Source organism: Dasypus novemcinctus, chromosome 3, assembly GCF_030445035.2.
Source record: "Dasypus novemcinctus isolate mDasNov1 chromosome 3, mDasNov1.1.hap2, whole genome shotgun sequence".
NCBI classification, from domain to species: Eukaryota; Metazoa; Chordata; class Mammalia; order Cingulata; family Dasypodidae; genus Dasypus; species Dasypus novemcinctus.
The window spans coordinates 42,376,479-42,404,471 of NC_080675.1; the positions used below are offsets into that span (position 1 = coordinate 42,376,479).

Genomic DNA, 27,993 nt, shown 5'->3' on the forward strand with positions numbered 1-27,993 from the left:
CCAGCCTCATCTTTGGGTAATATGGCTCAATCGTTGAGGGTACAGAACCTGGACACAACTTGCTTGGGTTTGAATGCCATTTCTGCCACATGACCTGGGCAAAGTGACTTAATCTCGCTGTGTCTCAGTTTCCTTGTCTGTAAAATAAGGAGAATTATAGTGTCTACCTCATAGAGTTGTTGTGATAATTAAGGGAGTTAATATATGTAAAGAAGTTGGACAGGATCTGGCACCTAATAAATGTTGGTTTTTATTGCCATTTCTAGCATTCCTCCTTACCCTTATATGCCCTAACCAGACCAAACGTTTTCTGTTTCTCTAGTGCACTTTGCTCTTTTTGACGCTGAGCTCTTTCTTCTGCTCTGAGCATTCTTGACTTTATGTTGCCTGCCCACTATATGCTGACCTTCTTCTGGGCATCAGCCAAATGCTATTTCGGCAAAGGAGGCTTTCTTGAACTCTAAACCAGTGGAGGTCTCTCTGCTATAATTTACCAAAGCTTTCTCTATTTCCTGTCTAACCCTAATCATGAGTTATTTACAGAAATCACTTGTTTATAGTCTTCCCGACAGTCCATAAGCTCTGAGAGGGGAGAGGTCATGTCTGCCTGGCTCCCTGCTAGACCTCAGCACAGTGCCTAGTACGCTGCAGGAATGCCAAAAACATCTGTCAAATGAATGGTCAAATAAAGAACAAAACATGTGCAAGGTTTTTATAAAGTTACTCCACCCTATACAAATATTAGGTAACACAATGAGAATATGACAAAATCAGATGATTATTAGATAAATCTAATGTTAAATGTCAGCTATTTTGCTGAAGAAAACCCTCTCCTCTTCAGATGCTATAAAAATATATTGATTCAAGTTGACAAGAACCAGAAAAACGTTACTGTGTGCAGTCAGAGAATCACAGTCAGGTAGGCTCATTAAAATATCCCCCTCTTGGGAGTGAGTGTTGCTGGGGGCGGGGGGGAGTGGTGGGGTGGGGGTGGTGGAGCTGAATGGGACCTCATATATATATATTTTTAATGTAACATTTTTACAAAATCAATTAAAAAAAATAAAGATAAAAAAATAAAATAAAATATCCCCCTCTTCCACCCACAGGAAACCGAATTATAAACCTTTGATGGCAGAGCTGAAAGAAGTGATTCGGCTTGAACTGGGGACCTGCTTATTCCCAGAGAACATTTCCATGGGCTTAATTCAAAACAGGATTAAACACTTTCACAAGTTGGCAAAACCAATTGTGCCAATCTGAGAAATTCATTGCTATCCTGGGAGTTAATATAACTGATCCAAGCCATCAAGAAAACTATATTCTATTATCAATTAACACTCAAACACCAGGAAAATCATGGTAGTTTACAATTATAACTCAAAATAGACACAATAAAGGGATTCGCCTGGAAATGTCTTCAAGGACCGGTTGCTTCTTTTCCATTGGATGAAGCAATCCCTGGGAAGAAGGGCTCACACACACCTCCCCCCACCGTTGCCAACTGTCAGACTCCAACCGTTCCTGTGTAATCGGCCTTAGAGCATTTCCAAACACCAATATTTGATCCTCAGGAGAAACTATGCGGTAACTGCCTAACTATTACTGGGGGGAAATGAACCAGGGTCTGGACTTGGGCACCAACGAATAGAAGAGCCTCTACTGGCGAAGGCCAGGGGACATGTGGTTGGACGATCGCGACGGTCCTAAATCCTGGGCTTGTGCATTTGGGGCAAAGTTTAACGTTTCCGGGCGTCTGGGAACCGCGCTCGTTCCGCGGGTTAGCCGACGCCAAGCTTTGGACTACGTTTCCCAGAGGGCTCTGCTGCCCGGGCGGCTGTACCTTGCACTGGGCGTGTCTAGGCCGAGCAGCCCTAAGGGTGAGAACCGCGGGGGCTTCCGCCCTCGCTGCCGCAGCCGCATCCCTAGTGTCCCCGCCGAGATGGATGCGGTCCTGCTCCTGCTCCTCCCGCTCCCCTTTCTCCTGTATGTTGCTGTGCCCAAAATCAGGTCTGTGCGAATTTATTGCCTTCTCTTGCGGAGTCCTTTGGGGTGGGGGGGCATTAATTCCATTGAAGAAGCTCTTTTCTTCAAAAGAAGGAAGAGGAAACTCCTCCGGGGGACCCCCAGGGTGGCCGAGGCAGGGTCGGGGGGTGGGAGGAGAGGTCCAGCTGCCTGGGGAAGGAGAATCGTGGCTGTACCAGGAGGCGAGTCCTGGAGACCCGAGGCCGTGGGAAGGGGCTGCAGCCCGGCATTTCCTGCTTTGTTTCTCCGGGTCCATTATTTCGTGTCACCAGCCCCTGCTTCCGAGTGCAGGGAAGCCCGAGGGCAAGGCTACGTCTTACCCTCGAGTGTTTCAGCTTTGGGAGTTTCAGATCCTTGAGAGGCATACGGCCCCCGAGACTGTTTAAATGTAAACTCCCACGCCTTCCACCAGCCCTGACTGGCTTCTTGCTCCCAGCCTTTCGGGTACTTTCGGGGTGAGGGTCAACTCTCTGCTCTCTGACGCTGTCCCTGGGCGGGAATCGGGGCATCCGCAGCCCGATCGCTGGCGCTCTGGCTGCTGTTAGATTCGCTCTTTCTCAGCGCAGATGTTGTAAAGGAGAGAAATGAAAGGGGAGAATGTTTCTTCACGAACCTAGGCCTGCCTTCGGATCAGGCCATCGGGGAATCTGGGGGTTAGAAGGGAAGGAGGCCTCTCAACCAGGTGACAGACCTGCCCAAGGCGGGCCCAGTGTCCCTGAGCATCAGCGGTGGGCACACAGCAGGCGGCCTGCTGATTGGTTCTGAGAAGTCACCAGTAGTGACGGTGGACCAGTGACAATAACTCCTTCCCGGGGCGGGCGGGTCAGCGCGCCAATAAAACCCGAAGCACATCAATACTTGATCACACTCTCCCATTTCTAACCGTATTAACCTTCCTTGTCTTTATTTTTCTTCCTTTTATTGTCTTCTTTTTCCCCTGTTTAAATTGTTCACTTCTCTCCTTGGTTCCCCTTTACCAGGTGTGTGTTCTTTTCTCTGAACAATCAGTACTCCCACCTCCAGCCACACATGGGTGCCCATACTGAAATGAAAGTGCTGCTTTTTATCTCTTTTCACCACAGACCCTCTTAATTCCACGTAGAATCTCAATGAAAAGTTGAACCTGAGCTGAGGGTAGTGTGCATACCCTGGAGAGATTTTTCTGAAAACGAGCAGTACTCCAAGGACCCTATTTCTAACCACCTAATTCTGTCATGGGAGCCGGGCCAGAGGCGGACTTTTCCTGGAAAAGAACTTCCTAAGCACAGGCCCCAGGATGTCGGCGCTAAAGCAGAAGGAATGTGGGAACCTGAGCATGGAGACTTATTCTCTGAGGAGGAAGGTGTCGGTTGGTGGGCACCCTCAGTTAGTATGCCTCCTTATCTGCCTGTTTTGCACTAATCAAGTAGCTTCAGTGGCTAGGAGTGTGTACCTTGCAATTCCAAGTTCAGGGAAAAGGCTGAGATGCTCTTTAAGAGTACAAATCCAGGTTACCAGACTCCTTGAGTCCCAAGATTGCAGAGAAGAGAAAAGAACCAGGAATGTTGGTACGTGTTTGTGCATTCGTTCATTTGGAAAGGTAGAAAAGTGGTTAGCTTGAAAGGTTCTGGCTCGGCAAACCAGGACTTGAATCCTGGCTCCCCTCCGTACTTATTTATGTCCTTTCTTTGTCATGTTTTTTAGTGTGTGTAGGGATGGGGTAGGGGAAGTAGTGTTTTGTTTTGTTTTGGGCTTGTTTTGTCAGGTTCACAAATTTTCATAATTTTATATTCATTAGCTGTTTCTTTTTTTTTTTTTGAAGATTTATTTTTTATTTATTTCTCTCCCCTTCCCCGCCCTTCCCCCTGCCCCAGTTGTCTGTTCTCTGTGTCTATTCACTGTGTGTTCTTCTGTGTCCGTTTATATTCTTGTCAGTGGCACTGGAAATTTGTGTCTCTTTTTGTTGCGTCATCTTGCTGCGTCAGCTTTCCATGATTGCGGTGCCACTCCTGGGCAGGCTGCACTTTTTTCATGCTCCGCGGCTCTCCTTATGGGGTGCACTCCTTGCGCGTGGGGCTCCCCTATGTGGGGGACACCCCAGCGTGGCATGGCACTCTTTGCATGCATCAGCACTGCGCATGGGCCAGCTCATCACATGGGTCAGGAGGCCCTGGGTTTGAACCCTGGATCTCCCATGTGGTAGGCGGATGCTCTATCTGCTCTATCTGTTGAGCCAAGTCTGCTTCCCCGTTAGCTGTTTCTTAAGGCCATAAGATGCCAACATACTTCATAAGATGGCATACATACTTCTTCTGGTCTGAATCTTGTGATTTCTTAAGACAAATGTGCTCTACAGGGAGCTCAGAGCCTGAAGCCAGGTGCCTGCTCATCAAATATCTATCTGGTTCTTCTACTGTATGGAGCAGCACTAAGGTTTGCCTTTATAATAAAGTCACTTTCATCCTTGAACAAGAGTAAACAATTTTTTTTTCACTAGAGAAGTTGTGGGCTTACAGAACAATCATTTATAAAATACAGGATTGCTATATACCACCTTATTTTTAACACCTTGCATTGGTATGGTACATTTGTTTCAATTGATGAAAACACATTTTCGTTTGTACTAATAACTATAGCCCATGGTTTGACTTAGGATTCATTGCTTGTGTTGTGCAGTTCCATGGAATTTTAAAAAATTTTTGTTCCAGTAACATATATGTGACTTAAAACTTCCCCTTTAACCACATTCAAATATACAATTGCTGTTAGTTACATTCACAATTTTGTGTTACTATCACCACCATCCATTACGAAAATTTTTCCTTTGTCCTACATAGAAACACTGTACCTTTTAAGCCTTAACTCCCCATTCCCTACCGCAACCCTGTCCCCCATAACGTTATGTTCTAGATTCTGACTCTATAAGTTTGTTTATTCCAATTATTTCATATCAGTGAGATCATACAATATTTGTCTGGCATATTTCATGCAATATGGTATCTTCAGGGTTCATTCATGTAGCAGTAGCAGAACTTCATTCCTTTTTAGGGCTGAATAATATTCCATTGTGTGTATATACCACATTTTGTTGATCCATTCATCGGTTGATAGACATTTGGGTTGTGTATTAGTCGGCCAAAGGGGTGCTGATACAAAATAGCAGAAATTGATTGGTTTTTATAAAGGGTATTTATTTGGGGTAGGAGCTTACAGATATCAGGCCATAAAGCATAAACTACTTCCCTCACCAAAGTCTATTTTCACATGTTGGAGCAATATGGCTGCCGATGTCTGTGAGGGTTCCTGGGTTCCTGGGTTCCTCTGGGCTCAGCTCCTGTATTCTCTACAAATATCTACAAGGTCAACTGTAGGCTATCAGGCAAATGGCTCAGTCTCTTTCTCCAGGTCTCCAGCTTAAGACTTCATCATTAAACTCCAACATCAAAACTCCAACATTAAGAACCCTCCAGGTGGCGGACTTGGCCCAGTGGTTAGGGCGTCCATCTACCAAATGGGAGGTCCACAGTTCAAACCCTGGGCCTCCTTGACCCATGTGGAGCTGGCCCATGCACAGTGCTGATGCGCGCAAGGAGTGCTGTGCCATGCAAGGGTGCCCCCGCATAGGGGAGCCCCACGCGCAAGGAGTGCTCCCCGTAAGGAGAGCCACCCAGCACGAAAGGAAGTGCAGCCTGCCCAGGAATGGCACCACACACACAGAGAGCTGACACAACAAGATGACACAACAACAACAAAAAGAAACACAGATTCCCGTGCCGCTGACAACAACAGAAGCGGACAAAGAAAAACATGCAGCAAATAGGTACAGAGAACAGACAACTGGGGCAGGGTGGGGAGGGGAGATAAATAAATAAATCTTTAAAAAAAAAAAAAGAACCCTTCAACTCTGTCCTTTGCATGCCTTTTATCTGTGAGTCCCCACCCACCAAGGGACAGGGACTCTACACCCTAATGACATGGCCCAATCAAAGCCCTAATCATAACTCAATCACACCTAGGTACAGACCAGATTACAAGTATAATCCAATATCTGTTTTTGGAATTCATAACTACATCAAACTGCTACAGGTTGCTTCTATCTTTTGGCAATTGTGAATAATGCTGCTATGGAATTGATGTGTGAATATCTGTTCAGGTCCCTGCTTCCAATTCTTTTGGGTATATCTAGAAATGAGGTTGCTGGGTCATATGGTAATTCTAGAGATAACTTTCTGAGGAACTGCCAAACTGTCTTCCACAGCAGCTGTACTATTTTCACATTCCCACCAATAATGAATGAGTGTTCTTATTTCTTCACATCCTTTCCAATACTTGTCATTTTCTTTTTTTTTTTTTAATAGGAACACTTGTAGTTTCTGTCCCTTTAATAGTGGCCATTCTAGTGGGTGTGAAATGATATCTCATTGTGGTTTTGTTGTTGCTGTTGTTGTTGTTCGGTCTGTTTGTTTTTAAGGAGGTATCATCAAACCCAGGGACCTTATACATGGGAAGCGGGCACTCAACTACAGAGCTACACCCTCTCCCTCTCATTGTGGTTTTGATTTGCATTTCCCCAATGGCTAATGATGTTGAGCATCTTTTCCTGTGCTTTTTGGCCATATGTACATCTCCTTTGGAAAGATGTCTATTTAAGTTTTTTGCCCATTTTTAATTGGGTTGTCTTTTTGTTGTTGAGTGGAAGGATTTCTTTATATATTCTGGATTCTAAACCATTTTCAGATATATGGTGTATTAATTTGCCAAAGGACTGCTGATGCAAAGTACCAGAAATGTGTTGGCTTTTTTTTTTCAAATGATTTTTATTTCTCTCCCCTTCTCCACACTCCCCCCAGTTGTCTGCTCTCTGTGTCCATTCGCTGTGTGTTCTTCTGTGTCCACTTGTATTCTTGTCAGTGGCACCCTGAATCTGTGTCTTGTTTTGTTGCATCATCTTGCTGATGTCAGTTCTCTGTGTTTGTCGCGCCATTCCTGGGCAGGCTGCACTATTTTTCGGCTCTCCTTACGGGGCACTCTTCTTGCGCTTGGGGCTCCCATATGCAGGGGACACCCCTGCATGGCATGGCACTCCTTGTGCGAATCAGCACTGTGCGTGGGCCAGCGCATCAAATGAGTCGGGAGGCCCTGGGTTTGAACCTTGGGCCTCCCATGTGGTAGGTGGACGCCCTATCCGTTGGGGCAAATCCATATAAAGGGAATTTATTTGGGGTAAAAGCTTACATTTCTGAGGCTGTGAAATATCTAAATCAAGGCGTCAGCAGAGATGCTTTTTCATCAGAGTCAGCTACTGTTGATCCTCCTGTCCTGCCTTGGGCTTTGGTTTAAGCTTTATTTTATTTTTTTATTTTTCAGGAGGTACCAGGGATAGAACCCAGAACCTTGTACATGGGAAGGAGGCACTCAGCCACTTGAGCTATGTTCACTCCCTGTGCTTGAGCTTTGGTTGCTAGCGATCCTCAAGTCCTCTCTCACATGGCAGGATCAATATGGCCACTTCCTTTTTCTCTGCATGTCTCTCTGTCTCCATTTATATCAGAGCCAACAAGGAGGTGGAGACACATGCTGGTTCTTGCCTCACTGACATAGTCCAATCAAAAGGGTCTCACATCCACAGGAATGGATTAGTTCAAGAACATAATATTTGTATTTTTGAGATTCATGAAAGAACTTCAAACTGTTACATATTGTTTCCAAATATTTTCTCCCATTGTGTAGGTTATTTTACTTTCATGATAAAGTCCTTTGATGTACAAAAGTGTTTAATTTTGATAGGTTCCATGTATCTAGTTGTTGTTGTTTCTAGTGCTTTGGGTATAAAATTTAAGAAAACATTACCTAACACAAGCTTTCCTGTGTTTTCTTCTAGGAGTTTTATAGTTCTGGCTCTTATATTTAGGTCTTTGATCCATTTTGAGTTGATTTTTGTATATGTTGTGAGGTAGGGGTCCTTATTTCTTTATTTTTTTCTGCTTTCTCTTTTTCAGATGGAGAAGAAATGTGTATATTGGTATGCTTGATGGAGTCCCAGACGACTCTTAGGCTATTTTCACTTTTTATAATTCTTTTTGCTTCTGCTCCTCAGCCCGACTCATTTCAATTGTCTTGTCTTTGAGTTCACTGATTCTTTCTTCTGCCAGCTCCAGTCTGTTATTGAAGCCCTCCTGAGAATTTTTCATTTCAATCATTGGCGTTTTCAACTCCAGTAGTTCTGTTTGGTTCCTTTTTAAAATTTCTATGTCTTTCTTGAGATTCTTATATTGTTCATTCATCATTTTTCTGATATCCTTTGTTTCCCTGTGTTGCTTTTTTGGTTTTTGTCTTTTTCATCTCCTTGAGCATATTAAAGATCACTTTATAAAAATCTTTGTTTAGAATGTCCACAGTCTGGTCTTCTTTGTCGATGTTTTCTGGATTTTTATCTTCTTCCTTTGAATGGACCATCATTTCCTGTTTCTTTGTCTGTCTTATAATCCTTTGTTGCACACTGTACAACATTAAGTTCTACACTTAAGATTTTTAAGTGGTAACTCTGGGATTTATTCTTGAGTGTGTAGTGAGCTGGTGACACGTCATAGCTTTTCTTGAGTGCCAACCCTCCTATCAGGAAAGACTGCCCAAGGTGAATGCGTAGTGCAAGACCCTCCCTATCTTTTCTTGGCCATGTCTTGTTTTACAGTTGTACTTGCTAGTGGCCTTAGGCGTTCTCTTCTTTACAGGAGTTTGAATGTCCCCTCTAGTTCCCAGGAGAAAGACCTTCTCCCTCTGGCAGGTGTCCCACTGTGGGACTTAAAGCAGGCAAGCCTTTGCCCCAGGCCATCTGCCTTAATTGTTTCTTATATTGCTTTTTTTGTCTCAAAATACTTTTGAGTGGCCGGGCAAATTCTGGGAGGGGTGGGGCACACAGAAAAGGACTTTTCCAAGTCAGTCTTTCCTAGCCAGAACAAGGCCAGGGACCCACAAGGGGAGCACCAGCCAGCTCCAAATTGCCCTGGAGAGGGAATGAGGAAAGGGCCAGGAAAGGCACTGGGAGCTTCTTCCCATGGCTCCCCAAAGTCTTGCTTTCTTAATCTGCCACCCAGCCAATGCAGCCCTTGAACTGTCCTCTGCAGGTCTGAAGAAACAGTGTCTTTAAGTCTACTCTGCTGCCTTTGCCCAAAGATGGGTTGGAACAATGGCCATCTTCAAAGCTGGGCCCCCAAGGATTTGAAGTAGCTAATTCAAAGCCATGATCAGTGATTGGCCTGTGCCAAGCCCAGATCTTGAGGGAATGGATTTTTACGTCCCTTTCTGAAATCAGCAAGCTTTGTCAGGGGCTGGCCCCTACTTCTGCCTGCCATGGGAGTGTGGGCTAGGTGATGGGAACCAAAACATGGAGAGAGCAATTTACTGGTACTTACTGTAGTTACTAGCCTCTTTCTCCCACTCTTCCTGGATACTGTACAGTGCTGTGCTGGACTCCAGAGTTTCAGAATAGTTGGTTTGGACAGTTTAATAGTACTGGTGGGGGGAATGATTCCTGGAACTTCATACTCTGCCATCTTTCCAAAATCCTCTCTCAAGCAAAAAACTTTAAAAAAATGAACCAATTTTATTGATGCATATTAATAGAGCATATAGTTCATTCAAAGAGTACAATCAGTGGTATTTGGTATAATCACATAGTTGTGCATTCAACACTTCAATCATTATTAGAGATTTTCATTATTTCAATAATAAATACCAAAAAAACAGACAAACAAACAAGAAAATTCCTCACCTCTCAAGCTCTCTGTTTCCCAAAAAACTTTTGCCTTTGTTCTTCCAACTTTCTTTGAAACTATAAAAGGATAGCAATGGAAGGAACCAAAGTAAATCTCAGCCTTGGGATCTATACACATGGGCAGACATAGGACCTCCCAACTGAATCTAGGGGAATGAAGAACTAATAAGCTCTCCTCTCTCTACAGGAAAATACTGTCCAGTGGTGTGTGTACATCAACCATCCAGCTTCCTGGGAAGGTAGCTGTGGTTACTGGAGCCAATACAGGCATTGGGAAGGAGACAGCCAAAGAGCTGGCTCAAAGAGGCAAGTTCATCTGCTTCCAGTTCAGTCCTGCTTCTTTCATTTTACCCTGCATGGCAACAGTCCTTCTCATCATTTCCTCTCATTCTGGGAACTCAGGAACTCTTAAGTACCCACTGACAAAGCTGGTCTGAAGCTAATAAATTGCTTCATATAGTGGGCACTTGATGAATATTATTGATTCGTTTTTCTTTCCTGATTTGCTCATCAGCTACTCACTATGTAAAGTAGGGGTACAAATTCCTGTGGTTTAAAAAAAAACAGTTGAAAATAACATTATTCTACTATGGAACTATTGTGATTAGTAATGGAAGAAACTGTAGCATTGATGTGGAGAAAGTGGCCACGGTAGCCGCTGAGGGTAGGAAAGGGAAGAAGAGATATGATGTGGAGGCGTTTTCAGGACTTGGAGTTGTTCTGGGTGGTACTGCAGGGACAGATGCTGGACATTGTATGTCCTGCCATGGCCCACTGGGTGGACTAGGGGAGAGTGTAAACTACAGTGTAAACCATTATGCATGTGGTGCAGCAGTGCTCCAAAATGTATTCACCAAATGGAATGAATATATCATGATGATAAAAGAGGTTGTTGATGTGGGAGGAGTAGGGTAAGGGGGTGGGGTATATATGGGGACTCTTATATTTTTTGAATGTAACATTTTTTTTTAAAATAGAGAAAAAAAAGAAAATAACATTAAACATCAGTATTGAGATGTATAATTTCCAGTCAGAACCAGAACTGACAGTTTGTCTCTTATGTATTCGTTGACAGGAGCCCGGGTATATTTAGCTTGCCGGGATGTGCAAAAAGGGGAATTGGTGGCCAAAGAGATCCAGAACAAGACAGGGAACCAGCAGGTATTGGTGCGGAAACTGGACCTTTCTGATACTAAATCTATTCGAGCCTTTGCTCAGGGTTTTTTAGCAGGTAAGTGTAGAGCTGTGTTGTGGGTCTATGATCAACATGACAGACATAGCCAAAAGCAAAATATTTCCTCTCCCTCTCTAATACATAGAAATGCTGCATAAAATATAACCCAAAACTTCTGATACATAACTGAATTCATTAGTAACAAAGGAAAATCCTCAGGAGGTAGAATCAAAAGGAAATTCAAAGCCATAGCAGTGAGCAAGAGCTGAAGCCAGAAATCTCCTGTGTTTCAGAACTAAAGCTGGGCCTTTGGGTCTGGGGTCTAGGATCTGAACACCCATACAAGGATGGGAGATGAGATCTCCTGCCCTTGAGAATTAAGGTGCTGGATCTGAGGGTCCATATAAGGTTGGGATCCACACAGGACCATCTAGTCCATGGGATAGAGGCTAGTAAAACTGGCCACCAACTTGGGAACATGAGCAAGAATCTCACCATCTCTTCAGGGCATTGATGGACAAAAAGGCATTTCCAAGACATTAGAACCTTAAGCTGGCATGTGTGGGTTTTAAATACCACCAATCAGTGAGAATCTTTAGCTGATAAGTTAACATAAAAAACTGTAGTATCATAGCAGAAGCAAATCCAAGAGCACTTCACAGGATATCTCCTCTTAACCCAGGGATTTTGGCCTCCCAAGAAAAACAGCTTCCACCAATATGAGCTTAGAGTCAGAAATTACAAACCGAATTAGGGTATGAACCCTGAGGAAGAATCAGCAGATGTAACGAAGAGGCGAAACCAGTATTTCTATTGGGACCTGAATCCTGGTGGCAGGGGTAAATACAGAATGTCCTTTATTCTCTGTCTTTGGACTCTTCCCATTGAACTTGGGAAATCTTTCTTTTGGGATAGGTGGGGTAAACACTTCCCAGATGCAGTGAGTAGCTCCTGAATTGGAAGAATTAGAAAGGCCATTTGGTAGTATAAAATGGAATTTTGTCCTATAGTAAAAGGTATGCAGGATTTGACTAAAGTTTTACAATGAAAAACAGTACAAAATAAATAAGAAGGGAAAATGAAGGAAAGATTGAAGTCCCTCATCCCCATATTCAAAGCCTAGGCATGAGGGAGATTTCTAAGATGTAACAGCTGAGGCCATCCACATCTACATTCTGTCTCTTCTTCCTGCAGAGGAAAAGCAGCTCCACATTTTGATCAACAATGCAGGAGTGATGATGTGCTCCTACACCAAGACAGTGGATGGCTTTGAGATGCACATGGGAGTCAACCACTTGGGTAAGAAATCTGGGCTCATCAGAAAGCTAGAGGGAACCTGGAAAATTTAGGGGTGAACTGAGCCTCCTTTGTGATGCTTTGAACCTCAGGACCATAACAGACCATATGTGAGTAATAATATGATCCTGCCTGAAAGTTGAGGGATAAAACTTGAGGACCACTTAAGTTCCTGCCTACTTATTATTTATCCTGCCTACTCTTTAGTCTGTGGTCCACATTCAGTTTACCTTGAACAGCCTGATGGATTGAGGAACATGTTTCCTTTTTTTTTTAATTGAAATATACCATTCATACATGAACATACATAAACAAAATGTATATATTACAAAACAAACATGCATAACATCATACGGGGGTCCCATACATCACCCCACCATCAATACCTTGTATTGTTATGAAACATTTGTTAAGCACTATATAAGAGCATTATCAAAATATTACTACTAACTATAGCCCATATCTTACATTTGGTGTATTTTTCCCCAACCCACCCTAATGTTTTTTAAAATATATTTTTATTAAAGAGGCTATGAACATAAAAAACAATCATGCACAGGTGTAGACTTCCCATACAACACCCCTTCACCAACATACCACACTGTGGTGGAATATTTGATACAGATTATGAGATCATATCATCAGACTATTCTTCAACTATGGTCCATAGTGTACATTTGGCACATTTTTTCCATACTGCCCATTATCAGCACAGTACTTGATGCAAAAATATTACAATATTGCCGCTAACCACAGTCTGTAGGTCATACCAGTTGTATTTCCCATGCTTCTCCACATTTTTACCACCTTGCAATAGTGATGTTCATCTGCTCTAGCTCACAGAAGGACACTCTTTCATCTGTACCATAAACCACAATTCTCATCCACCTCTGGGTTCATTGTATTATTCAGCCCTAGATTATTCACTAGCTTACTTTGAATTGACATTTCATCCCTAGACTATCCTTTTCAGTCACAATCCCATTTTAAACCAGCTGCTACTCACAATAATGTGTTATCATCAACTTTAACCATTTCCACATTTTTACAGCCAGGTTAATTAAAACTTCTACATATGTTAAGTATCAGTAGTCCTTCTCTTATCTCTTTTAAGATTGATTTATTTCTTATCCCCGCCCCCTCCATTGTCTGCTCTCTGTGTCCATTCGCTGTGTGTTCTCCTGTGTTTGCTTGTCTTCTCTTTAGGCAGCACCAGGAACCAATTCTTGGACTTTCCAGAGTGGAGAGAGGTGCTCAATCTCTTGTGCCACCTCAGCTCCCTGGTCTGCTGAGTCTCTTATTGTCTCTCTGCTGTGTCTCTTTTTGTTGCATCATCTTGCTGCACTAGCTCTCTGCTGGGGCCAGCTTGCTGCACTGGCCAGCACTCCATGTGGGCCAGCTTGCCTTCACCAGGAGGCCCTGGGACTCAAACCCTGGACCTCCCATATGGTAGATGGGAGCCCAGTTGCTTGAGCCTCATCCCATTCCCCTCTTACCTCCTAATAACCTATACTCTTGGTTTTAACTCCATGCATTTATTTCATATTAATTAAACCATGCAATATTTGTCCTTTTGTGTCTGGCTTACTTCATTTAGCATAATGTCTTCAAGATTCATTCATGTTTTCATGAGACATTTCAAAAAAATTTTTTTTCTGGTAGCAGGGCCAGGGATTGAACCTGGGACCTCATATGTGGGAAGCCAGAGCTCAGCCACTGAGCCATATTTGTTCCCCTGAGTTGTCATTGTTGCCTATCTGCTTGTTGTTTGTTATTTTGTTTTTGTTTTTAAGAGGCACCGGGAACCAAACCTGGGACCTCCCATGTGGAAAGCAGGCACCCAACTGCCTGAGGCCACATCTGCTCCTGATTTCATTTCTTTTACTGCAGCATAGTATTTCATAGTATGTATATACCACATTTTGTTTATCCATTCATTGGTTGATGGACACTTGGGTTGTTTTCATCTTTTGGCAATTGTGAATAATATCGCTGTGAACATCAGTGTGCAGATGTCCGTTTGTGTCACAGTTTTCAGTTCTTCTGGATATATTTCTAGTAGAGCAGGGGTTCTTAACAAGGGGTCTGTGAGCTTGAATTGAAATTCAAAAAACATTATTCTTGTGGGGATGTGTTGGTGCAGGTGTGATATATTTATTAAATAATACACAGTATAGTGTGGACTTAGTAAGGGGTCTGTGGTTTTCACCTGACTGGCAAAGGGGTCTGTGGAACAAAAAGGGTTAAGAACCCTTGTAGTAGAGGAATTGCTGGATCATATGGCAGTTCTATATTTAGCTTCCTGAGGAACTGCCAAACTGTCTTCCACAGAGGCTGCACCATTTTACCATGTTACCTTTTTAGCAGTGGTCCTTGTGGTCAGCATCAGATAGAGGCCTTAAGCTTTTAAAGAGGGTGATGTTAGCCAAAGTTGGAATAAGACAGGACTTCATATTTACACAATGCAGACCTACCCCGTGTAAGAAGGAATCTCATGTCCTTGGCTGTTCCTGTTTCCTTAAACACTCACTAAACTTCTAGTTGATAATGAAAAGTTAAGGCAAAAGACTTTATTCTGAGCTATCTTCCATAGCTGAGCTATGCTTTTCCCTTTCCTTAACCTTCTCTCTTCCCTCTACCCCTGCCTTTGCCCTGAACTCTGTTAATTCTAGTTTTTCTCACAGGTCATTTCCTCCTGACCCACCTGCTGCTAGAGAAGCTGAAGGAATCAGCCCCATCTAGGGTAGTGAATGTGTCTTCCTTAGCACATCACCTGGGAAGGATCCACTTCCACGACCTGCAGGGTGAGAAATTCTACAGCCGTGGGCTGGCCTACTGCCACAGCAAGTTAGCCAACATCCTCTTCACCCGGGAACTGGCCCGGAGGCTAAAAGGTGGGTTTGAAAGAAATGAGTGTGGAGTGAGAGAGAGCTAGAAACCACACGGATGGAAACTTTTCCAGAGCCCATCACCTGGACAGGACCTGCTTCCATGATTACAGCAGGGTCCACTTTTATTAAGTGGCCTACAGCTGAAGATTGGAAGTGGGCCAACAGGGGTGGGGAGACTGACTTTGTGTCAGAAGACTTGACTACCATTTATCATCTCTGCCACCTATAGCAAATTACTTAATTTGTCAAGGCTTATTTCCTTATATGTGAAAAGGGACCACTTCACAGGTTATTGTTATATTTAATCAGGCCTCAGGAGCAACCCAAGGCTTTCCACTCACAGCAAGATGGGATAGGAGGCAGGGACCTGAACTGGCCCATTGGGATAAGCAGGTACTGTGAGTGTGAAATAGGGGTCTCCCTAAGAGCAAAGGGTCAAATAAGAAGGAAATAGATGCTTGAGGAAAACAGTCTCCTTTCATAATTTAAATGCACAGAGGTCCTAGGAATCCAGGGCCGATGCTTCGGAGTCAAGGCAGGCAGAACTCAGGCTGAAGGAATTAGGCACAGGAACCCCAGTGTCAGAAGAGCATCATCACACTGTGTGGATAACTGTGAGCAGGGAAGGAAGAAAGCTGCCAGTCAGCCCAGTCAGTACCCATACACTACAGCCTTGATCATCTCCTGATGGATGTGAGTGAAAATCATCCAAACGGTTGGTCAGGGAGCTGGGGCTGTCTGGAAGTGGAGAGGTGGGCCCAGCTGTGAGAATTGGCTAGAAGCAGAGTATACACAAGTGAGATAAGCCTGAAAGTTGGAGGCTTTTTTTGTTTTGTTTTAGAGTAAAGTTAAACTTTACAGTAATTTTTTTCTATATACAAAGAATTACAGTACATGTTTATGGGGACTCCTAGAACAGGGCTTCCCTCTTTTCAATTAGGAATTTCACTTGCAGCTGACAATCTTTTGGGAGGGGAGTGATGGATGTGAGGTTTAAGTGGGAAATAGCTGTGGTGAATTGCAGGAATCCTGAGCATGACAGAAGAGTCATTCATTTAGCTATTGGACCAAGATTTATTCAGGGCCTCTGCTGTTTCATTCACTGGGTGAAGGGCGTGGGGATGGGGTGGTGATAAGACAGGTATAGTCTCTTCCCTGACAGAGTTTATATCCAATGGGGGAGAAAGATAATTAACAAGTATTTATACTGCTTTCACATGTAAAATTGGTCTAGTAATACACAGATCATTATCATTGCAAAAAGTTGAAATAATATGAAGTATATAAGGTTAAAGGTGAAAGAACCCCTTCACTTCCCTGCCTCTGTCCCTGTCCCTCTTTACCACCCTCATGTACCCACATGATGTATACACAGCCTGATGTATATGCCTTTCCAGCCATTTTCACATGCATTTACATAAACATATGTCATACACAAAAAAGTGAAATTCTAAAAATCATGCTTTTCTATATAAAACTGTATCTTGGAGATCTTTCTATGTAGTACATACAGAGCTACTTCATTCCTTTTATTGGCAGCATCATATTTCATAGTATAGATGTGCCTTCGTTTATTTATCCATTTCTTTAACAACATCTAGGTGTTCCCTTTTTGGTTGTTATTTAATTATAATCACGATAAATGCTGTAAAAGGGAAGTATAGGACCTATAATGATTTTGGGGGGAGAGGACCTTATTCAGCCTGAGGGATCAGGGAAGTCTTCTCTGAGGAAGTGATTTACAGCCTGAGCCCTGAAGGATCAGTAGAAATTAAATGGGTAAAAGGCATGGAGTGGGATGAGGAGGTTGGAGGAGGCTAAGGAGTACTGCAGGCAGAAGGAAGATATGCGCAAATGTCTGGGCTCAGTTTGAGAAACAGAATAGGCCGCTGTGGTTAGAGTGTAGAAAGCAAGAGGAAGAAAGAGGTCTGAGCTGAGGCAGGACAGGTAGGTAGAACCCAAATCCTTAGAGGCCACAGTCAGGATTTTGTTCTTTATTTTAAGAGCATTGGGGCACTTTTAAAATTAAAATGTTTTTAAAATGGGGGGTGGGGTGGGGGCATGAGTGGATGTGGCAGGCAATTTCAGTAGTTGAGGCAAGAGATGAGGGTCATTTGGGCTAGTGTGGAGAAGGAGGGTAGTGGATGCTCCTAGGAGATGCTTGGGTGTGAAAAACCCAGGGCTTGTGAATTGGATATGCTGGATGAGGAGGGAATTGTCAGGAACTGCTTATGTGCCTGATTGGGGTAGAGGAAACACTGCCTTAAAATTTTGCAGTCAGTTTTGTACTCTAGAACCTACAGTACTCTAAGACATCTAGAGTGGATGCTCAGCTGAAGTAACATAGACCCACAATCCTTTCTCTGCAATTCTGAAATCTTAAAGGGTCTGAAAGTTCAGTTTTCTTACAAGTTTGACACCAAAATTCACATAGCAGCAAAATCTGACCTTTTCCGGGGGTTAAGTAGTAAACCATAAATGTATATGTGTCCATATTACCTTTCTAAGATGAAAAAAATGTGGAAACATTCTGGCGCTAAGGTTTCCAGTGAAGTGCCTGAACCAGCACATGCATAAATTCCTTTTAGCACACTAGTCTAAGCTCTTTTACCCCTATTAACTCACTGAATCCTCCAAGCAACTGTATGACTGTAGGTATTATCCCCATTTTACAGATGAAGAAACTGAGTTACAAAAACAGGTGACACAGCTAATGGGATTTGAGACTGGGTAGTCTGGCTGCAAAGTCTGTGCCCCCCTAGTCAATCTAGAGCTCAGAGGAGCCGTTTGAGCTGTAGACAAAAATGTGCACACCGTAAAGGTATAATGAGGGAGCTTAGTGAGCTATGCAAGCTCCAACATTTAAAGTTTTCGTGAAAGTGGGGACCTGGTTCAGGAACCTGAGACAACGCAGCTGGAAAGGTTAGGTAATGCCGATAAGGTGTGGCGTCATGGAAGTCAGTGATAAAGAAGTCTCTAACCTCTTATAATTTTTAATGTAACTTTGTGTGATCTATGTATCTCTTTAAAAAAAGACAGTTAAATTTGCTAAAAAAAAAGTCTCTGAGAATGGGGTGGTGGGTGATATTAGGAGCTACTGAGAGTTCACATCCTGGCTCTCCTGTGTCCTAACTGAATTGTTAACTCTCTGAACCTTCACATCCTAGTCTGTGAAATAGGGTAGAAATTACTGTGAAGAATGCTTGCGATGTCACCGTGGGCAGGAAGTCCACATGTGGGGGTCACATGTTTACTTACATCCTCTGCTCTCTTTGACTGTTTGGCAAAATCAAGTCCTGTCTTCCCCTCTCTACTTGGCACCCTCCACCAGGCTCTGGCGTGACGACCTATTCTGTACACCCTGGCACGGTCACCTCTGAATTGGTTCGGCACTCGTCTTTCCTGAGATGCATGTGGTGGCTTTTCTCCTCCTTCTTAAAGACGCCTCAGCAGGGAGCCCAGACCAGCCTGTATTGTGCCTTAACAGAAGGCCTTGAGATTCTGAGTGGGAAACATTTCAGGTATGACTGTATCTGTTTTTGAAGGTGGAATTTTATTGCAAATGAAATAATTTGGATTTGTCTGGTATATCATGCCCTTTTTAAAAAGAACATTGCTCAATATCACTCTTGTCTTTTGATGCTAGAGTATTTACCTTTTAATATGGGGATTTGACCCATAGTCACTTTTTGTGTGTGTGTAAATGCTAGATTTGATTTGTTCATGTCTTCTTTTATACTGATGATTATATTTTCTGACAGTTTTTTTTTTTAACATCTCTTATTTATTTCTCTCTCCTTCACCCCTTTCTCCCCTGTTGTCTGCTCTCTGTGTCCATTCGCTGTGTGTTCTTCTGTGTCTGCTTGCATTCTTGTCAGTGGCATCGGGAATCTGTGTCTCTTTTTGTTGTGTCATCTTGCTGCGTCAGCTCTCTGTGTGTGCGGGCTACTCCTAGGCGGGCTGCACTTTTTTTTCATGCAGGGCAGCTCTCCTTGCAGGGCGTACTCCTTGCAAGTGGGGCTCCCCTACGTGTCATGGCACTCCGTGCACACATCAGCACTGCACATGGGCCAGCTCACCACATGGGTCAGCAGGCCCTGGGTTTGAACCCTGGACCTCCAAATGATAAAGGGATGCTCTATCAGTTGAGCCAAATCCGCTTCCTGGTAGTTTTTTTTCTTCCTATCTTTTGCTTTGTCAGACCAATTTTCTTTGTTTTGGGACTCCAAGTTCTATTTTTTTTTTATATGCAAATGAATTTGAATCTGTATTTCTCTATTGCCCTCAGGACTGAAATAGTATCCCTTCTTGAAAAACAGAGCCTTTTTAAACACTTTGTTACAGAGAATTTTGAACATACACAGGAGTAGATTAAATATCATATTGAACCCCCTATACCCATAATTCAACCTCAACAACCATTAACCCATGGCCAATTCTACCCCATCCCCATCCACCACCCGTCCCATATTTTTCTTCTCCCATATTATTATTATTACTATTATTTTGGAAGTTAGTGTAAATCTTTGCATTTTGGGAGAGAGTTAGTTATCATTACTCCAGAGTCTGGTATAGTTTCCATGGTGCCCTGAAGGGAAAGGACTTCCTGTCACAAAGAGCTTCATTCTAGGCCAGTTGTAGCAGTGGATATAAACAGCAAGGAAGGGCGGCGGACTTGGCCGAGTGGTTAGGGCGTCCGTCTACCACATGGGAGGTCCGTGGTTCAAACCCCGGGCCTCCTGACCCGTGTGGAGCTGGCCCATGTGCAGTGCTGATGCGTGCAAGGAGTGCCCTGCCACACAGGGGTGTCCCTGCACAGGGGAGCCCCACATGCAAGGAGCATGCCCCGTAAGGAGAGCCGCCCAGCGTGAAAGAAAGTGCAGCCTGCCCAGGAATGGTGCTGTACACACAGAGAGCTGACACAAGATGACGCAACAAAAAGAAACACAGATTCCCGTGCCGCTGATAAGGATAGAAGCGGACAAAGAAGACGCAGCAAAGATACAGAGAACAGACAACCGGGGTGGGGGGGAAGGGGGAAGAGAGAAATAAATAAATAAACCTTTAAAAAAAAAAAAATAGCAAGGAGGAAGAAATCAGTGTCTGAGAAGTAATTCCTCCAGATTTCATCATGATTCAGCCAGCTTTTGCCAGTAGTTAATTTCAGATTCTCCTTTGCTAGTCTGAACTTAGACCCATAACAAGCTGGGAGCATCTTTTCCAGAAATCTTTAAGCTCAGATGTTAGAGAACAGTAAGGAATCCTGTCCTTTGTCCACAGTGATCATCAGTGCTCGTAGAAGTTCACTGATGGCATCTCACTCCCTAGAGCACATGTGCTTGATGTTGTATGATTGCTGCCATGGATCTAAGGACACATGAGCTTGAGAGCCCACTGCATATACTGACCATGCACTACCATAGACCAGACACACATTCTCATGCAGTGTGGCAATTAGGTGGACAGGAGCTTAGATAATGTATTTTTAGTCTTCCAGAGATGAAAGTAGCCATCAAGAGATACTGCTGCTCATTGCTTGTTCTTGTTGTTGAAGGCCAGAGCCTGGACCTTGCAGTTGTCAGGGTTTGTGTTGTCCTTGGGGATGTCTTTTAAGGCCTTGTGAATGATGTGGGCATGCACATGGACCAGTGACCCATTGTACATAGCATCATTTTTGGTCAGCACATCTTCTCTCACCTCCCAGAGTCCCAAAGAACCATGGCGTGAGTGAGACACTGCCAGAATGCCTCTGATCCATCATCTCCTACACACATGGGATCTAGTGTAGGTTGGCGGAATAGATGACAAGACTGTGGGAGCTGTCTCTTCCAGAGGTTAACAGTGTTCTGGGGGTGTTCAGCTCAATGGCATGGATACTGCAGCCCTGTTGGGTCATCAACCCTCCAGACTCCCAGTCTTTCAGAATGGGGATCTTGGTGATGTGGCTTATCCAGACATCCACTACAAATAACATTTTGAATTTTATGTCACACACCACTTGACTCTGATTCACCCACTCAGATGCAAATCCTTTATCAAGAGTCCCTAGGTGAACCTCTTTCTCCTTCAGGAGACTGGAACGTTGCCATGCTCCATAACCACACAACACTCAGGAATAGTTGGTTTCATTCTGTAGCCTGACTCCCCGAGTCTCCAGGTAGTACACTAAGGACCTCTTCATTGGGGGATGCCTTTGCTTTCTGTGAAGCAAGCAGCCCAGCCAAACTGCAGACTCCAAGTGTAACTCTCAGCTCCTGGTGAGGTACCACTTTCCATTTCCTGTGAGCTGTTTTCTGGGCCATAGAGGGCAGTGCCACTGTGGCCTGTAGCCACCCAGATGGAGGAAGCAAGGGGCAACAGTATGTAGGTCATATACTGGGCTCCAGGGCCGCTTACAATAGGTGCCCAACCTAGAAGGTGGCCCAGACCCAGGGCTGCAGATAGAAAAAGGGGAGGTGGACAGGAGTTAAGGAGAAAGGAGGATTGGGGCCCGAAAAGGGAAAAGGAAAGAAAAGAGGAAGCTGGAACAAGAAGATCCTCCCTTATTATTATTATTACTATTATTTTGTTTTTTTAGGAGGTACTGGGGATTGAATCTAGGACCTCATACATAAGAAGCAGGCACTCAACCATTTGAGCTACATCTGCTCCCCCATAATATTTTGAAGCAAATCCAAGATACCATGTAAGATCAAAATTTTAACATGTTTTTAGCTGCATCTTCAAGATTCTGTTGAAATAAGCTAGCATGTTAGAGAAGATAGCATAGATAGAAATCAGATTGGGAAGAAGGGTAGACGGTCAGATCAAGGAAGGCCTATGGTCTTATGCCAGACTTAAGGAGGACCCATAGAGGATGTTCCAGAAGAGACAGACATAAGCTGCTCTGTGCTTTAGAAAAACATAACCTGGTGACTTGTTTGAAGGAATGAATAATAGCACAAATGAGAGAGTTCCTGATTTAGGATAATGACAATTGGAATAAAAGAATGGTTAAACGAGAAAGGTCCTGAAGAGGCAGAAGTTTTACCACTTAATGACTAATTGAATGAGGGGCTGGGGAGGATTTGGAGACCTGGGTTACAAACCTGATTGACTAGCAGGGTGATGATGACATTAATGGAGACAGCAGACACAGAAAAAGAATGGGTATAACTTGGGATTCTTTGATTCCAAAGCAGAAGAAACAGACTTTGGCTAACTTAAGCAGGAAGGGAATTTAATGAAATATTATACGGGCTGCTCATACAAAGGGCAATCTGAAGAGCCAGGCTTCGAACAAAGTGGCCGTTTGGCTGGCCAGGGTACTGCTGCTGGAGTGAGTGAATGCCAGCCAGCCTCAGTCTTATGGTTTCATGGCTCACCATCCACTTTACAGAGAGGGAGCATTGGGTCCCTTTCTTCCCACTGCATACCCCCACCTTCCACTCTCCCACCCCTGCTCCATTGGCTAGGGGAGGATGGGCATGTGATTAGTGATCTTTCAAAGTGAATCCAGCGGCAAGAGATAATGCCACAAAGAGAAATCTGGTTTGCTTTTGTCCAAAGAAATCAGTATGGATGTTTAGCCCATAAGTACCATTTGTTTACTATATATTATATAAGCCTGGCTCTGCACATGTTACATGTGGGTTATCTGTGAGATACAGGCATAGAAATGAAGAGCAGAGAGTTGGAAAATGTGGACCTGAAATGCAAAAAGAATAAATTAATCTGCTGGCTCCACATAGTTTTTTGTGTTTTTTTTTTTTTTTTATGCTGGGATGATTTTCCAAGAGTGACTGGATTTTTCTTCTGTGGAGATTTTAAGAAAAGAATCTTCATTTGCCTGAGTGGTTTAAAAAAAGGCAGCCTCAAATCCATTGCTCAGGAACTATAGAATACATTTTTGAAGAGTCTTTCAAGTGCCCTGAATACTTAATTTACATTATTGTCAAGATCCAGTAGCCATGGAGATCAGTGTCAAGTAATGAGCATAAAGGTGTGTTCTGAGTGAAGTGTTATCTTGTGGGTTTTGATTTGCTTTTTCCTGATAACCAATGCTATTGTACATCTTTCCATGTGCTTATTGACCATTTGTATAACTTCTTAGGAAAATGTCTATTCCAATCCTTTGCCCATTTTTAATGGGATTACTGTCTTTTTATTGTTGAGTTGTAGTTCTTTATGTATTCTAGAAACAGGTTCCTTTTTTAGATATGTGATTTGCAAATATTTTCTCCTATTCTGAGGGTTGTCTTTTCACTTTTTTTTTTTTTAACGATTTATTTATTTATTTAATTCCCCCCCCCCCCCTCCCCGGTTGTCTATTCTTGGTGTCTATTTGCTGCGTCTTGTTTCTTTGTCCGCTTCTTTTGTCGTCAGCGGCACGGGAAGTGTGGGCGGCGCCATTCCTGGGCAGGCTGCACTTTCTTTTCACGCTGGGTGGCTCTCCTCACGGGCGCACTCCTTGCGCGTGGGGCTCCCCTATGCGGGGGACACCCTTGCGAGGCACGGCACTCCTTGCGTGGCACGGCACTCCTTGCACGCATCAGCACCGTGCATGGGCCAGCTCCACAAGGGTCAAGGAGGCCCGGGGTTTGAACCGCGGACCTCCCATGTGGTAGATGGACGCCCTAACCACTAGGCCAAGTCCGTTTCCCTCTTTTCACTTTCTTGATGGTATCCTTTGAAGCACAAAAATGTTTACTTTTGATGATGCCCAATACATCTATTTCTCCTTTTGTCGCCTGCTTTTGATGTTATATCTAAAAATCCATTGCCTGATCCAAGGTCACAAAGTTTCACTACTGTGTTTTCTTCTAAGAGTTTTATAGTTTTATTTGTTATATTTAGGTTTATGATCCAATTTCAGTTAATTTTTGTATATGGTATGAAGTAGGGGTCCAAATTCTTTTTTTTTTTTTTTTTTTTTTTGCAAGTGAATATCCAGTTGTCCTAGAGCCATTTATTGTAAAGACTGTTCTTTCCTCCCATTGAATTCCCTTGGTAGCCTTGTTAAAAAGCAGTTGACGGGAAACGGACTTGGCCCAGTGGTTAGGGCGTCCGTCTACCACATGGGAGGTCCGCGGTTCAAACCCCGGGCCTCCTTGGCCCGTATGGAGCTGGCCCATGCGCAGTGCTGATGCGCGCAAGGAGTGCCGTGCCACGTAGGGGTGTCCCCCGCGTAGGGGAGCCCCACGCACAAGGAGTGTGCCCGGAAGGAGAGGCGCCCAGCACGAAAAAAGTGCAGCCTGCCCAGGAATGGCGCCACCCACACTTCCCGTGCCACTGACGACAACAGAAGCGGACAAAGAAACAAGACGCAGCAAATAGACACCAAGAACAGACAACCGGGGGAGGGGGGGAATTAAATAAATAAATAAATCTTTAAAAAAAAAAAAAGCAGTTGACTATAAATGTAAGGATTAATTTCTGAACATTCAATCTGTTTCATTGATTTCCATGTCTATCCTTATGCCAGTAGCACACTGTCTTGATTACCATAGTTTTGCAATCAATAACAAATATTTTAATTCACCCAATCTTTTACTTATACTGATTTATACTTTAAAAAGTTCCACTGGAAATATTAGCATTGTGACTGATGGAGAGCATATGCCATAACCACATGTAAGTAGTTCTTACTATAGTATTTGAATAATTCTTACAGCACATCATAGCTTACAAGGCTTCTTCAAGACCGTGATGTCATTTGCTCTTCACTGTAACTTCATGAGGTGTGTAAGGCACAGGGCAGTGGAGGATGCTGAGGTTTACAGAAGCCCGGTCATTTCCACAGGGTATATGTAGCCTTCTGGTTCTCAGGCATAGTCTTTTCACTCAGCAATGGCAGATTGTGGCCAATGATAGTGCTAGGGTAAGGCTTGTTTTATAAATTCAAGGATATTTTCAAGTGGTATTTCTTCAACAACATTAGTGTGTTTAAGAATCACCTGGAGAACTATTTAAAACACAGATTCCTGGGCTTCAACCCTAGACATTCTGATTCAGTAAGTCTGGAATGGGGCCTGAGAATGTGCATTTCTATCAGGCTCCCAAATGTTGGTATTGCTGTGGGTCTATGGCCTGCAGTTTGAGTAGTGCTGGTTCAGTCGTTATAATGTTGTAAGTTTGCTTCATGTGGCTAATTCAGATTTGTCAACTCTCCCTTTCACCTTCAGAATTTGCTTAGCATGTCCAGGAACCCATTTTCTTGAGATGGTATGCTTTTGAAAATTGCTTTTCACATGACTTCAAAGATTATAATCAACTCAATCATTTAAAAATCAAACAAAATCTTCATTGAATACCCTGCTGTGCAGTAGGGGCAGGGGACACAAAAGTGAGAAGACTGTTCTGGATAAAATTTTTAGGTGGAACAGAGTTGAGATACCCCTTTTTGCATTTAATGGGGATTTTCTAAGACAATTGAAACTCTAGCAATAAAGAGAAGGTATGTGTAACACCTGGTACCTTGTTACCAATTTCTTTCTGTTACCTTGTCCTTCTTTAGTTATTTATGAAGCTGGTTTTACTTGTCCTACTAGTCTGAAAATAGTTTTAAACACAGATAGACTAGAAACAAGGAATTTTTCCTCACTCCAAGCATCCATAACCAATGCAAATAGCGGATCTTAGCTCTGTGCTACTGTACAAGGCCAAGGCCCTGTAATATGTACCTTATTTGAATAAGCTGACAGGCACTGATATGAATTAAATACATACATACAAAGGGGAATAAAAAGACTAAATGATATGCACTATATATCAAACAAAGCGTGATCAGAGGTGCCAAAGGAAAAAGTCTAAAAACAGTAATTCTATTTTTTCTGGAATAAAAACTGGAGGATAAAGACATAAGGCAAACTCAGATCCTGTGAAGCACCGCAAAAGCATGTCATCCCTGGGTTGTTTTTCTGTCATATTCCCTTATCCCTGGCAGAGAGCAGACTCAATTTTGAGCCCTGTGCTTTAAGCCCCTCTCTTTCCCTTCTAGTGACTGCCACGTGGCATGGGTCTCTGCCCAGGCTCGTAATGAGACAATAGCAAGGCGGCTGTGGGACGTCAGCTGTGACCTGGTGGGCATCCCAGTGGACTGACAGGTGGTGGCAGCCACACGCAAGAAAAGACTGCAGCAAACTGATCAGCACTCCTACCTAAACTGACTGAAAGGGAGCAAAACCCTCCAGCCTTGCCTGCTTGGTGTTCAGTAAAAGCCCAGGACACTGCCAGATTCATCTAAAGGCCTTTCATTTGTGCAGATCTATTTTGCTCCTGTTTCTGCCAGAGCTACTAGAAACATCTTAGGATTTGAAGACCTTCATATGACCTGCACAGATAATATTTGTACTCCAAAACTCATTACAAAGGAGGATCAAAGCTATGGCAGACTTGATTTACAGGAATTTGGATTAGTGTCTTCCCTCGTTATTCACTGTGTAGTTCCTGCCAGTCAACATTTCTTGACTGCAAGAGGACCACACTTGCAGCCTCACCTAAACTCCAGGAATCACAGTGGCTTGGCTCAAGAGCAGATCTCATCTTTCACCTCTTTAAGAAAACCGTCACAGCACCATTATCTGGATTCTTTCAGAAAACTCCTAACTGAATCTGGGATTTGGCTTGGCCTTATCTTTGACAACTTGGAGTCACTGTTATTAAGATATTTTCCTAGGTCTAGACTACAGAAGAGCTTCCTTTTCTAAGTACTTTGTGAGGTTTGGTTTTAATTTTGGGGGAAAGAGTAGAAATAAAGGTCAAGTTCAAACTGTCATTTTCCTGCTCTTTCTCAGATCAGCAAGTGGGGGAATGAAGGGAGTAGGATGAGAAGAAGGCCACCTAACTTCACTTACTGGCCCCACACTCAGCAAGGCCTCCTTTTTGTCCCCTTAATTTCTCTTAGAAAACCAAAAGAAGGGAAAGGCTATTTGGTTGTTGTCATTGGGTATATCTTCATGTGTTTTCTTGTATATCTCTTCAGTTGGGAATATTTTCACAAAATTCAAAACCGCCACAAAGGAACAATATTAAACTGGACCCTTGTGCAGGGTCCAGATCAGAGACGGAGTAGATAATGTCAATGTTATTCCATCTTTGATGCAAATGGGTAGAGCTGCTAAGGGAAACAGACTGCATATGTTGGTAGACACCCACCAAGAAGCACAAGGATAACAGAGAAGTCCAGAAAAGGGAAGGATCTATGTGATGAAAGAACTAGTTGAAGATTAAAACAAATAAAACAAAAAACAGCTAAAGAACATAAAATCTAGCTATAGAAGAATTGACAGTGAGTACCTGAATTAGCAAGACTGATGAGGCAGTATCTTAAGAGCCAGTCAGCTAAGGTGGCAGGGGAAAAAATGACAAAAACCCCAATTCTTTATTCAGAAAAATTATCTTAAGGACTGACCTTCAGTAGACTTTTTTCTAGGTCATTTCCTTATATTATCTTGACAAGGCTAAAATGTCTACAAAAATCTTATTTTATTTGAGAGCTTTTAACAAAAGTAATGCTACCAGAGGAAGTCAGAGGAATTGGTAATGTTTCATCACTTGTTTAGAGCATGTCATTCTATAAGAGTTTGTGATTTTCTTGGGCTGGCAACTTATATGTAAAACTTTGGTGGGGAAAACAGTTATTGGACCACAATCTTCTTTTCTCATATTTGTAAATAAGTAATCTTTTGTTGAAACTGTTTTGACCATATTTAGAAATGGTCCTATTATGGAAAAATTGGAAATCTTTTGTTTTGATGATAGTGCAGTAGAATAGCTGAATTAATATTTTATTTGATTTATACTGAACTGTCAGTGACAAATAAAAATTCTTTTTGATTATTTGTTTTTAACCTATTTGTTTTAAAAGTGTAAGA

General features: G+C 43.1%; 1 protein-coding gene and 1 pseudogene across 1 annotated transcript; one reads left to right on the forward strand and one right to left on the reverse strand.

Annotated features, from left to right (window-relative positions):
* The first annotated feature begins 1,509 nt into the window (after window positions 1–1,509).
* On the forward strand, window positions 1,510–27,958 carry RDH11 (retinol dehydrogenase 11). The gene is made up of 7 exons (XM_004477309.5): window positions 1,510–2,010; window positions 9,966–10,084; window positions 10,854–11,009; window positions 12,147–12,251; window positions 14,933–15,142; window positions 18,471–18,660; window positions 26,118–27,958. The coding sequence occupies exons 1-7, from the start codon at window positions 1,682–1,684 to the stop codon at window positions 26,218–26,220; spliced, it is 1,212 nt and encodes a 403-aa protein (XP_004477366.2). The 5' UTR covers window positions 1,510–1,681; the 3' UTR covers window positions 26,221–27,958.
* Window positions 19,684–21,511, reverse strand: LOC139438091 (DDB1- and CUL4-associated factor 12 pseudogene; annotated as a pseudogene).
* Window positions 27,959–27,993: the final 35 nt, after the last annotated feature.

Bases quoted from the DNA above. Each gene is read 5' to 3' on its own strand.
- RDH11 (XM_004477309.5), top strand. From the start codon at position 1,682: ATGTGGTTGGACGATCGCGACGGTCCTAAATCCTGGGCTTGTGCATTT. The intron at 11,010-12,146 runs GTAAGTGTAGAG...TTCTTCCTGCAG, and splicing joins TGCTCAGGGTTTTTTAGCAG to AGGAAAAGCAGCTCCACATT. The intron at 18,661-26,117 runs GTATGACTGTAT...TTTCCCTTCTAG, and splicing joins CTGAGTGGGAAACATTTCAG to TGACTGCCACGTGGCATGGG.